Consider the following 13,334-nt stretch of genomic DNA (forward strand, 5'->3'; position numbering starts at 1 on the left):
CAATCCACGGAGCCCAGCGATAAAGCCAGAATATTGTTGTTGTTTAGTCGTGTCCAACTCTTCGTGACCCCATGGACCAGTGCACGCCAGGCACTCCTGTCTTCCACTGCCTCCCGCAGTTTGGTCAAAATCATGCTGGTAGCTTCGAGAACACTTTCCAACCATCTCGTCCTCTGTCGTCACCTTCCCCTTGTGCCCTCCATCTTTCCCAACATCAGGGTCTTTTCCAGGGAGTCTTCTCTTCTCATGAGGTGGCCAAAGCATTGGAGCCTCAGCTTCAGGATCTGCCCTTCCAGTGAGCACTCAGGGCTGATTTCCTTAAGAATGGATAGGTTTGATCTTCTTGCAGTCCATGGGACTCTCAAGAGTTTCCTCCAGACCATAATTTAAAAGCATCAATTCTTCGGCGATCAGCCTTCTTTATGGTCCAGCTCTCACTTCCATACATCACTACTGGGAAAACCATGGCTTTAACTATACGGACCTTTGTGGGCAAGGTGATGTCTCTGCCAGAATATTACTTTTTTTTTTTTTTTACTATAGCTTTGCATTGAAACTCTGCCTCCTGAAGCTCAAAACAGCTTCAGGGGGGGCTAAGCTTGCCCCACACATTTCCAGATATTAAAAGACCTTGTGCCACCTTCCTAGTCTCTTTCTCTCCTGCTCCCGCCTCTTTTCTTTTTTCTTTTTCTTTTTTAAACTTCCCTGCTTTCCCACCTCCCTATAGTAGGATCAGGCTCCAGTTTTTAGCCCAAGGCCGCCAGCGGGGGAAGAGTGTTTTGCAAGCATGCAAAAAAGAGAGAGAACAAGTTTTGTTAGCTAAGCTTGCAAGGGGGGGCTGTGCCAACCGGGCCTTCTTTCGCCGCTGCTTCCCAAAGCCAGCCGTGAGCAGAGCCGCCCCTCGCCGAATCTGCACCCTGCAAAAAAGCTGGTGAGTCTCTCTTGAGGCGTAAAAAAACCGACGGGCACCGAGTTCCCCTTCCTTCCTCTTTCAGGTATCTCGTGGTGGTTGCCGGGAGCGAGCGCGATTTTTTCTCGATGTAGAAACAGGGCCCAGCTAAAGGAATCCGAACTCTCTGCTTCCCGATTTGCCCGGGACTCGGGTTCAAGAATATCTTCGGAATGCTACTTAAAAGAACGCTGCGCCCCCGAACTCTGCGAAATCAATCTCAGTTCGACGCTCCCGCGTTGTATTTGTTTGCTCTCTCGGTTACCCTGCAGACACCAACCCAGATTATAATCTCCATTGAATTCACAAACATACCTGGGGAGGCAGGGGTGGGGTGGGGAGAATCTGCTTTTTTAAAGTCTTGCAATTCCCCAGATCGTTTGCTCAGCTAGCGAGCTAAATCAGCATTGCAGATAATTTTAATTTAGCGATGTTGAATGAGCACAAGGGACTCCTTCGCTGCATATCTTTCGTAAGAAAACGTTTCTCTCTGACCTGGCCCTTGTCTGACAAAACATTCTATGGCCTTTTAAATGTGTTTGTGGGAGTGGGGTTATTGGTTTGTTTTCGGATTTTTGTTATGTCTTTCATGTTCTCATTTTGTGTTTTTACATTGCAAACTGCCTTGCGATCTTCGGATGAAGGGTGGTATACAAATTTAATAAAAAATAAATACATTGTTCTTCCTCTCCCCATCTTTTCCTCACAACAACCCTTTGAGGTAGGTTGATGGAGCAGGACGAATCCAGGGTTATCCGTTAAGCTTCATACATGAGTCTGGATTTGAACCCTGGTCTCCTAGTCCAGTTCTTAACAACTACACCACACTGGCACTCCCATTTTTCACCTCGTGTTTTAAAATCGGGCCTGTTGACTATTACACAGAGATGTTTCCTTAATTGTCTACGTAAGCTTGGCGAGATAAACATCTTGGGCATGATATCTTTGTGGGAAAGTGGGGAGATCGCAGAAGCAGCAGAGATTTATTAATAAATTAATAAATGAAACCACATACATCCCATATCCTCCACTCAAAGTCATTGGAGTCAAAATCACAACCCTATTAAAACCAGTGGGTTTTTTTTAATTAAAAAACAACAACAAGGTGCCAGTACTCAAAAGCTTGATAAAAGTGCTGTGGGTGCCAGCACAAAATGGAAAAAGCACGGATTAAAACAATAAATTAAATAACAATCCAGTTAATGCGTCTGGCTGTGGTCATAATTTTATTCTTGGTAGCACAGGGTACATCTTGCTTTAAAAGTTCCTTTGTACTTTCTGCTGTGCTCAAAAGTTACCCACCAATAATTGATTTTAGTGTAACTACTTGTTTGAAACGTGTACTCTGTATATATTTGCATGTAGTCATTTTTTTCTTGGTAACAATGAGCATGCATCTTCACTTCTTTTTTTAAAAAAACAGCAACACATTTTGCATGCCTTCCATGGTGTCTAATGTTACTATTGCGCTTAAAACACCCTCACTATTTTGCATGTTTAGCGTTGAACATCTGTATTTCACTAGCATCAATGCATCTTGCTTTCTCCTCCACCCGAATCCCCCTCGTCTGTCCTGCCTCCATTCCTGGGGAGAATGCTGATGATGTGCTATTGATGTTTGCCCTACTTATTAGTGCACTCACACAGAAAAGAACTATACTCAGCAGCAACTTGCTAATGTTTGACTGTGAAGATAGGAGTTCTCATTAAAGATTAGCAATGCTGGGTGCTATAAGTTTGCTGATGGGGTTTTTTTGGAAGAGTAGATGGCTTAGACTCTAGTAGCAAGAAAGCTGAATGAAGCAGCACCTTTAGAAACTGAACTTTTCTCGGTTGTAGTTCACACTGCTGGACTGGGATTTGACTGAGCTGACTGTGAACAGGACTTCTTATTCGATTCTGTAAGAATGCTTATTTCTTGTGTCTTTCCTCCCAGCCCCGATTGTCTTTTTTTTTTTTCAAGAGTTGTTTTCTTGAAATAATTATAATTGTTAATGTCTGGTTTGCTAGGGGAACTCTGAAATAAAATATTGAGGCACCATACAGCCTCAAGAAATGTACCGTAATTTTTTTTGCTCTGCAGGAAAAATATAATTGCGGTTTTCACTAAGCTGCCATGCATTGTGGGTTCAGGCATTAGTGGTTAAGTGGAGCCTATAACAAATTGTTGAGTGCATCTGTTCCAGAAGTCCTTTTCCTCAGGGATCCTGCTAGCGCTGTCACACTTGTGAGCCATGGGATGCAAGCCAGCACATTTAGTCCTCACCCCTCTCAGCTTCCCATTTTTCTTTTCAATTGAAAGGCAAAATTCTGGGATTCCTGCTGTCTTCATTGGCCATCCTTTGGATGGTTTGCCTCTTTTTTTGTTGCTCAGAATACCCCAGGTTGCCCTCAGCATGTTGATAGCTCCCTCTTCATTTCCCAGTGGCCAGGTTTTGGCTCAGTTTCTATTGGCTCTCACTTCCTGAGCTTGATATTAGAAGGAGTGATATTTGGCAACACTGTGCTGGCTGTAAAATTTGCGATCCGGAAAGGTGAGCAAAGCCCACTAGCTGTGTATTTTATCCTGCCACTTGCTCAACAGCCCTCCTGATTTTTTCTAATCTCAGGCAGGCTCCCAAAACGAGGAACATAGTGGGCCTCTGATTGAGCATAGCCAGTGGGTTGAATTTGGGTTGCCAAGCAGAATTCGTTCAGTCCTGATAGACATCAACTCTGAGCATTTACACACACAATTCTGAAGGGTGGAGATGAGGGACTCGGACAACTTTTATTGTTTGTTCTTTGTATCTAGCAATGAGAGGTTTCTGGGCCATAAAGATTCCTGGTTTTATTTACATCATTGCCAATAGCCATTGCTAGACCTGTCCTTATGAATTTGACTAATCCATTTTAAAGCCACCCTTAAAGGTAAAGGTAAAGGGACCATTAGGTCCAGTCGTGACCGACTCTGGGGTTGTGGCGCTCATCTCGCTTTATTGGCCGAGGGAGCCGGCGTACAGCTTCTGGGTCATGTGGCCAGCATGACTTAGCCGCTTCCGGCGAACCAGAGCAGCACACGGAAACGCCGTTTACCTTCCCGCCGGAGCGGTACCTATTTATCTACTTGCACTTTGACGTGCTTTTGAACTGCTAGGTTGGCAGGAGCAGGGACCGAGCAACGGGAGTTCACCCCGTCGCGGGGATTCGAACCGCCAACCTTCTGATCAGCAAGTCCTAGGCTCTGTGGTTTAACCCACAGCGCCACCTGCGTCCTTAAAAAACCACCCTTACCTTATGGCAATTCATTTCATAAATTAGCGAGGCATTGGTCCTGTGCAAAGTCTCACTTTGCCTGGAATATAGCTCTGAAGAGAGGCTAAGGGTCCAAATGGCTCCAGGTCCCACTAGCTTATAAGTTTTAGAATAGGTTCCTGAACTTGCTTTTTCATTTCCCCTCCCCTTTTATTTTGTGTGCCATCATCATGCCTTTGTGGATTGTGAGAGACTTTCTTCCTTGTGATTTTAGAGCCACTCTGGGAATCTTTTTGCCTAAAAAGTGGGCTAAAAACAGCTCAAGGTAAGTGTGTTTTGACTGTGGGGCAGAGTAGTTAACATCTGGTTCTGGTTCAGCTTAACTTGACTCCAGGTAGGAATGAAGGGAAACAGCCTTTGCCTCCCTTGACTGCTGCTTCTCTTCCCCAAAGGCCATGTCCTCTGTAAAAGTTGAGTCCGTTGTGCAGCACAACTGCAAACTTGGAGAATCACCCGTTTGGGAGGAAAAGGAAAGTTCGCTTCTCTTTGTGGATATAACTGACAAAAAGGTCTACCGATGGAATTCCCTTACCAAGGAACTGCATAGTGTTTCTGTAGGTAAGAAACAGTTTCACAGTAGAATATATATTTCAGAATGATCTAAAAATTAGATGATTGGCAGGATCATCGTGTGACTTTTACAAGCTACATGGGAGGAAGAAGCACCATAGGTATGGTTTTCCCATCGACTTGTGGTAGGATAAGCCACACTTTTGGAACTATTCCTTCCCATACAGCTCTAAGGACCAGTTCCGGCACTGACAGCTGTCTATTAAGTGTGAAATTTGCCTACAAACCAAACTCTGTTGCATAGTTCACAGATTATGATAAGCCAAACTGGCTTACCGTGAAAAGGCAGGTATACTGGTGCCTACTGCTCAAATCATACTGCCCCATTCATTCCTTTCCAAAGCTGAGAGGAAACAAACCAGAATCTGTCTTAGTGCCACATGTGAACCAGCACTCATGGTTTGCTGGCCACTGTTTTGTTTCCTCCGGCTTTCAAAAGAGAGGAGCGGTGCAGTGCAGTGCAATTAGAGCAGCACGCACCAGCAGGTTGACTTGGTTCACGGTAAGCCCTACAACTTTGATGGGAAACATTTTCCAGCCTGAGGGCCACATTCGCTAGAGGGCAACCTTATGGGGGCCACATGCTAGTGTTGGGTAGAGCAAGGGATTCTGTTCTATTGTTTTATTTGCAAATTTAACAAGGAGAAGAAAAAGAAAAAAGGTGAAACAAAAACAATGAAAAAGAAGAGGAAAACAGCAATGATGATAGAAATGTACAAATTATAACAAGAAACTGCCATCAGCTCGCATTGTGGATGCAGTGACCATCAGTACATGAATCTTAAATTAAAGTTAGTATAAGCCCTCCAGAAGTCCAAATAGATATCAACATACAGTTGATGCCTATATGAAACATGGTTGAGTATAACCAGGGCAGTGAGATCCTCAAATCATTGGACTTTTAACTTTTGTACAGTAGGATTATGTTCTAGCTATGCAAAAGTTTCTGGTGCAGCATTTTGTAACTGATGCTTCCAAACTGGGCAACTCCATATAAATTACACTACAGTAGCCAAGTATTGAGTTCCAGTGTAGTGTCTTGGACAGAGGGTCAGACTTGGCTTTGTTGTGGCTGTGAACAAGGATATTTAATTTTATGTATTTTACGTATTTTGACCAAACTGCGGGAGGCAGTGGAAGACAGGAGTGCCTGGCATGCTCTGGTCCATGGGGTCACGAAGAGTCAGACACGACTAAACAACAACAACAACAATTTTACGTATGTGTTTATTTACTGCCTTTGAAAAACAATAAAAAGTTGTCCAAGTGGTTCACTCTCTTTTCTCCCCCACCCCAAAACATGGTTTCCACTCCAGGTGCTCCAGTGAGTTGTGTATGTCTTCGCAAATCTGGCGATTACATGATTACCCTGGGAACCCAGTTTGCAGCTTTAAACTGGAAAAATAAGTCAGTAACCACCATTAAGCACGTTGACTTGGATAAATCCAATAACCGGTTCAATGATGGGAAAGTGGATCCTGCAGGAAGACTGTTTGCAGGTAGGTTTGGATGGCCATCAGTCCCATGCTTGAAGATTTCCAGCTTGTTTATTTGTCTTAAGGAATTAGGATCCTTCGTTGTGTATCACCCAACAGTAGCTATCAATCCCAGTTCACAGAACCTTGTACTGAACACACACCTCTCTCCCTCAGCTTCTTCTGTGTTGCAGCTTAGTGTTTCTCTTGTTCCATGTGATTACTTTGCTTTGACAAATAAATATCCCTAACAATTCAGAGCACAGTTTTCATGTCACTTAACCTGACTTCTGCCTTTGAAGCAAATGGATCCATTTTTTGTAGCGAGGAGCCATTGATAACTTTATCTGATAAGGTTCTTTCTTTCTTTCTTTCTTTCTTTCTTTCTTTCTTTCTTTCTTTCTTTTATAGTCACCCAAGTTGGTGGCCATCACTGTCTTATCAGAGCCAATTCTGTTGTTTACTCACTATGTGAAGAAGCAGGGCTTTTTTTCAGCCAGAACTCTGGAACTTTGTTCTGGCACCTCTTTTTCTAGAAAAATAGCACCGTACTTTCTTCTACTGGGGGTTGTTAGGAGACCCCTCTTTCCTTCACAGAGCTACAATTCCTGGAGTAGTTTCACAGTCAGTCCCCCTCCTCAGGGAACTCTGGGAATTGGAGCCCTGTAAGGTCAGTAGGGGTCTCCTTCCTAACAACTTATAGCACCCTTAAATTCACAGAACTCTTTGAGGGAAGTCACGACTGTTTGAAGTGGTATAGTGGTGTTTGAAATGTGTGGTGTGGATGTGGTGTATTCTTTAATTTCAGTGAGGCTACTCTGAGTAAAATGTAGTTGAACACTACCCTATGTCCTGAATCTTTGAACATTCAGCTTCACTGGGTGGAAGAATTAAAGAGGAGACCACCCACTGTTGTGGTGCCACATCTTTGGCTGTCTATTGTCTTATTAGGATACTATTAACCTGAATGTTGTGGTCCTTGCAGGTACAATGGGAGAGGAGATTCGGCCAGCAGTGCTAGAGAGGCAGCAAGGTTCCCTCTACACCCTCCTTCCCGATCACTCGGTAGTGAAACACTTTGACAAAGTGGACATCTCCAACGGTTTGGACTGGTCACTGGATCACAAAACCTTCTATTACATCGACAGCCTTTCGTATTCGGTGGATGCCTTCGACTATGACCTGCAAACCGGAAAGCTCTGTATGGTTGCTTTTGTTGTTTCGAGATCCTTAAAATAAAAACTTTTTTTCCCCTGTGCAGTTGCTTTGCTGCCAAGCACTGAGCAAAAATATGTACCTGTTATACTGTAAGAATATCTCACTGCATCGTTCTAATAATACCTGTAGCTGCGAGTCAGTTTTGGGATAACTTGTCTGGCTTTAAAATGACCTGTTACAGAAGTTTAAGCCACAAGTATATTCATTAGATAGGCAAAATGTGGTAGTTTGGTTTAATGAGATGTGCAAACTGGGGCCATGACTATTAAGATAGAAAGCTTCGTATACTGAGTCAGACCACTGGTCCATTTAGCTCATTTGATTATATTCTGCCATACAGTATTTATATAATATTCAGATATGTAGCACAGACTAATATGGATAATATAAGCCTGACCTAGAGGTAGGTGTTTGTTTGTTTGTTTTTACTAATAACACAATCTTTCTGGAATAATAATAATAATAATAATAATAATAATAATAATAATAATAATTTATTACTTATACCCCGCCCATCTGGCTGAGTTTCCCCAGCCACTCTGGGTGGCTCCCAATCAAGTGTTAAAAACAGTACAACATTAAATATTAAAAACTTCCCTTCAGATGTCTTTTAAAGATAGGATAGCTGCTTATTTCCTTCACATCTGAAGGGAGGGTGTTCCACAGGGTGGGCACCACTACCGAGAAGGCCCTCTGTCTGGTTCCCTGTAATCTCACTTCTCGCAATGAGGGAACCGCCAGAAGGCCCTCGGCACTGGATCTCAGTGTCCGGGCTGAACGATGGGGGTGGAGACGCTCCTTCAGGTATACAGGACCGAGGCCGAAATCTAGAATGGATCAATGATACACCACTTCTAGGTGTTTGTGCCTGAAGACTTTTGGCTTCTCCTTTCCCCAGGGAGTGCCATTTCAGTGGTAACCCTTTATCAACTTTGTGGATGGATCCTTTTGTAGTTTTTCTTAGCTCAGGTCCACATCTTGTGGGGCGGGGAATGCTGACTTGGAAGGCATAGCGTTTAATGTGTGATTAAGTCCATAATATGCATCAACTTCTTTGTGCAGCTAACCGAAGGAGCGTTTACAAGATGGAAAAGGAAGAGAGTATCCCTGATGGGATGTGCATTGATTCTGATGGAAAGCTCTGGGTGGCTTGTTACAATGGAGGAAGAGTGATCCGTATAGATCCCGAGACAGGTAAGCAGTTGCAAGGTGGGAGGAAGAAAGAAAAGTCTTAATTAAAGAATCTCGATGATCCCTCTTGGGTCCTTTCAGGCTCCCATGGAAGACTTTGTTGCATGCTCCTTTTAATGCCCCAATGCTCAACACGTTGCATGTAATTATTATTATTATTATTATTATTATTATTATTATTATTATTATTTATTTGTACCCCGCCCATCTGGCTGGGTTTCCCCAGCCACTCTAGGCGGCTTCCAACAAAGATGAAAAATACACCAAAATGTCACATATTAAAAACTTCCCTGAACAGGGCTGCCTTCAGATGTCTTCTGAATGTCAGGTAGTTGTTTATCGCTTTGACATCTGATGGGAGGGCGTTCCACAGGGCGGGCGCCACTACCGAGAAGGCCCTCTGCCTGGTTCCCTGTATCTTGGCCTCTCGCAGTGAGGGAACTGCCAGAAGGCCCTTGGAGCTGGACCTGTGTCCGGGCAGAACGATGGGGGAGAAGACGCTCCTTCAGATATACTGGACCGAGGCCGTTTAGGGCTTTAAAGGTCAGCACCAACACTTTGAATTGTGCTCGGAAACGTACTGGGAGCCAATGTAGGTCTTTCAAGACCGGTGTTATATGGTCTCGGCGGCCGCTCCCAGTCACCAGTCTAGCTGCCGCGTTCTGGATTAGTTTCCGGGTCACCTTCAAAGGTAGCCCCACGTAGAGCGCATTGCAGTAGTCCAAGTGGGAGATAACCAGAGCATGCACCCTGTAGTGTTTTTCAAAGCGAATGATGTGATGAACAGCTCACATATCTCTCTCTGTGGATTGCATCCATTCGGCTGTGTATGCACCATAATTCAAAGCCTGGGAACTATAGTTTAAGGGTGCTGGGGATTGTAGCTCAGTGAGGGGCAAACTACAGTTCCCAGGATTCTTTGGGGAACCTTTGCTTATGTGGAGCCGCTTCTATGAATGGGGCAGCCTGCAGCTCCAAGAGTGCAAGGGGAAATCAAAAAGGCATATTAACCCCTGGTGTCTAAAACAGCTCTTGTTTTAAGAACTGAGCAAATGTAAAAACTACATAAACCAAAGTGCAGATTCGTGTTTTTTTCAAAACTGAGGACTGAGTGCAGTGGCAGAGAATTTGGTTTGCCCTGGGTTCAATCCCTAGCATATCTGATTAAAAGCATCAGGTAGGAGGGGCTGGGAAAGACCTCCCTTTGCTTAAGAGCCATTGTGTCACAGGGTGTGTTCACATTCCCCCTAGCTGTTCACATCAGAGTGGCTTCATTAGTGTCAGATTCTGATTTCCGTCTGTGTACACAACCAGGAGGTGTTGACCAGGGTGGGGATGTTTTTACCCTATGCCAACATGCTGAGAGCAGCTTAAGGACTCTTAATTGGGGTGAAGTTGGCTTGAGAAACAATGCATCAAACCGTAATATTTTGTAACAAAGTGCAAGGTGCATATGCATTTAGGATAATGGTGTGCGAACAAGGATTTAAAACCCAGCAGTGGAAACACAGTTGAGTGCATTGTGGGAGAGAATGGACACACAGCCATAGTAGGCCACACTGGGCTAAAATATGGTCCAGTATTCTCCACATTACAAAAGTTTCTCTTCCATACCGGCAACGATCATAAATTCACATAAATAGTATATGAATGCTGTGTAACAGTTGAAGAAATTCAGCTGAAATGTGATGGAATCCCAGTAAGGCAATTTTGTTCAATCAACCAATACAATAAACCTATTTGTTTACTTTCTTATTTTTGCATTAAAAAAAAAACCTCCTTCAAAGTCTATGCTGCAACTCTGGAGCATACATCCATTTCAGGGTTTTGCTTTGTTTTGTTTTAAAGTGATAATGTTACTTGCATTCAAGATTTACTCTGCTTTGGCATTGATCCATTCTGTCAGGATTCTTGCAGGACTATCCTACAATTATATAACCCTAGACATTACAATCTTTTTAATAGGACGTTCTTCAGATAGTAATGCTTATTACTTTAATTACTTCCAAATATGCTAAGCAAGCCCTGTTTTATGGGGAAGGGGCAGCCCTTCCAGTTGTGCTCCAAACACTAAATTGTGGGATGGGGGGACACACGTTGATCCTCCGCATACCCCCCCAAAAAGAAAAACTGGTATACTTTAACAGGAAAACGTCTCCAGACCGTGACGCTGCCTGTTGCTGAAACTACTTCCTGCAGTTTCGGTGGAAATGATTATTCAGAGCTGTATGTCACATCTGCTAGCCAAGGATTGGATGAGGCCTCACTGTCAGGGCAGCCAAAAGCTGGCAACGTTTTCAAGGTAATTGGATGGTTTTCAGCGCATACGAAAGGGTCCAGTGCACTTGAGGCCACACACATGTGGGAAAGGGCTGTAGTTTGGTGAGAGAGCATCTGTCTTGCATGCAGAAGGTTTTCCAGGTCAGCCCTCAGCATCTGCAGGTAGGGCTGGGTAACACTTCCCATCTGAAACCCTGGATAAACCCTGTCAATCAGCGTCAGTACTGAGTTCTATGGACCCAGTTGCCTGTAGAAGACAGCTATGAAAGAACAGGGTGGGAGAGAGAGGTGTTTGGTGCCAGGCCAAACCTATAAAAAGCTGTTGTTTATTTTATTCTCCTGTGAAATATGTGCACTTTGCATTTAGAAATGCAATTGCCCTATATACTTACATATGATATTAAGATGCAGGCAAGCATTTAGAGTAGTAGTAGTTGTTGTTGTTGTTGTTGGGTGGTGGTGGATACTTTTTGAGTTTATAACCAAAGGCACATGAGGGATTTTGGGTTGTCATATTTATATCCTTCCCCTCATGCTTTTTAACAGATCACTGGCCTCGGGGTGAAAGGAATCCCGCCAAATTCATATGCGGGCTAACAGTTACTCTCAAAGGCACTCATCAAGAGCAGGAAAGAAGAAAATGTCACAGATTCACGTGCATATCTCTTTCCTGACGGCTACAGCAAGATGGCAGCCACGGAAAGCCAAGCTAAATAACCTCCAAACATTTAATATAGATTTTGTATTTTGCCAAATTGGCCTTTTTGTTAACAACAAGAAAAACAATGTTTTCTTCTCTTCTACGAAAATCGATTCTTTCCTAATAAAAACTGAAATGCATGCAGGTCCCGCTTTCTGAACACAATATGTTCTCAGGAAATGGTTTGCTAGGCGAGTGCTCACATAACGAGCTGACAATGTTCATGGATTCCTAGGGGAACATTTCTAATTCTATTTTCTCTGTCTCCATGGTTTATTACTTAAATGGTTCCAGCCAACCAGTGAAAGGGAGACAAAGTAAAAAATCTGACTTGTTCAATCCCTCTCCCCACTCCCTCCCTCCATGGCTTCTGCTCAAAAATGGCTGTTGTCAACCAGCAAAGCAGAAACAAGTAAGGAAGTGGGCAAGCTCTGGCTGTTCGGATATCTGAATCAGCCTTGCATGTAGTAAGGTATGGTCATAATTCTTTAGGGCTCGGATAACTGAATTTGCCATCAGAGTGTTCTGATGACGGGAACTTCTTGGCTTGTACAACTGTGTTTTTTTCTGCCTCCTGATTTCCTCCTGAACAACATGTGGCTGTGCCATGATGGTTGCCCAGTGTCTCCTAGTAAATGAAAAACATTAGCTTCCTTGTTTAACTCCACCAATTGCATATCAGTTTTGGCTGTGTAGCATTTCTGAAAAATATCACACACTTGCTTTGGCCAGGAAATATCATTCATCTGTCTAAAACACGGATGTAGAATCCATGACTGCTGGACTACAACTCCCATCATCCCTGACCATTGGTCATGCTGGCTGGGCTGATAGGAGTCCATTCCTGTTTAAGGAGAAGAGTTAGTAGTTCTCTGGTTGAACCTTGCAGGGAGGTTGGACCAGATGACCCTCTGGGTCCCTTCCAACTCTACAATTCTATAATTCTATGGATCTCTACCACACGGCCTATCAGTTTGTGCATGAAAGCACATTCATGTTCTTCAAGTGGGGGTTGAGGAGCACCTTGGAAAAATTAAAGCAGATTCATCTGCCACTCTGTCACCATGTAGCACTGACTCTTCACTCAGGATATATGCAACATCATTCTAAGGGAGGGACAAGGGTCTTCCTTGACACAGCCTGTATTGCCACTGGCAGGTAAGGAGAAGCAACATTCTAGCCCAGAGATCATGGTTCCATGCCTGAACATTGACTGACTGGGCACAGGAAAGGGCAGGACACTGGAGGAAACATTGACTGGCTATCGCCCCATTGCAGGAGAATTGTGTGTCCATTATTTTGGGAGCGGATGGACAACATGCACACAAGAAGATACATGTGTAAGGGTTAAGAATGCCTACATATATAGTTCAGGTTAAGAACAGTTTCAGGTTAAGTACGGACCTCCGGAACGAATTAAGTACTTAACCCGAGGTACCACTGTACTCCTGATAACAAAGGTTTGGGAAATAGTGTCCACCTTGGTAGCCTCTCTTTTTCTGAATCACTTCTAAATTATACATTATATCAGGGCTGGGGAACCTCAGATGTTGCTGGAGTAAAATGATCAGCCCTGACCATTGCTCATACTGCCTGTGGCTCATGGGAGTTGGAGCCTGACTACATCTGGAGGACCACAAGTTCCCCATCCCTGTGT

At 43.8% G+C, this 13,334-nt stretch overlaps 1 protein-coding gene across 3 annotated transcripts; it reads left to right on the plus strand.

The window, feature by feature from the left end:
- Positions 1-773: 773 nt before the first annotated feature.
- RGN (regucalcin) lies at positions 774-11,821 on the plus strand. Of its 3 annotated transcripts, XM_083611014.1 has the most exons (8): positions 787-931; positions 2,789-2,850; positions 4,636-4,801; positions 6,130-6,312; positions 7,274-7,489; positions 8,569-8,700; positions 10,845-10,999; positions 11,524-11,821. In XM_083611014.1, the coding sequence occupies exons 3-8, from the start codon at positions 4,639-4,641 to the stop codon at positions 11,572-11,574; spliced, it is 900 nt and encodes a 299-aa protein (XP_083467140.1). In that variant the 5' UTR covers positions 787-931; positions 2,789-2,850; positions 4,636-4,638; the 3' UTR covers positions 11,575-11,821. The 3 variants fall into 3 exon arrangements, with proteins under 3 accessions (XP_083467138.1, XP_083467140.1, XP_083467139.1); XM_083611012.1 differs by lacking the exon at positions 2,789-2,850 and having other exon boundaries at positions 774-931; XM_083611013.1 differs by lacking the exon at positions 787-931 and having other exon boundaries at positions 2,701-2,850.
- Positions 11,822-13,334: the final 1,513 nt, after the last annotated feature.

This window comes from Podarcis filfolensis, assembly GCF_964270895.1.
Source record: "Podarcis filfolensis genome assembly, chromosome: 4".
NCBI classification, from domain to species: Eukaryota; Metazoa; Chordata; class Lepidosauria; order Squamata; family Lacertidae; genus Podarcis; species Podarcis filfolensis.

What these genes read in the sequence shown, in the direction of transcription:
- RGN (XM_083611012.1), top strand. Translation starts at nt 4,639, where the DNA reads ATGTCCTCTGTAAAAGTTGAGTCCGTTGTGCAGCACAACTGCAAACTT. An exon ending in CCTGCAAACCGGAAAGCTCT is followed by an intron (nt 7,490 to 8,568) that starts GTATGGTTGCTT and finishes TTCTTTGTGCAG; the next exon opens with CTAACCGAAGGAGCGTTTAC. An exon ending in AAGCTGGCAACGTTTTCAAG is followed by an intron (nt 11,000 to 11,523) that starts GTAATTGGATGG and finishes GCTTTTTAACAG; the next exon opens with ATCACTGGCCTCGGGGTGAA.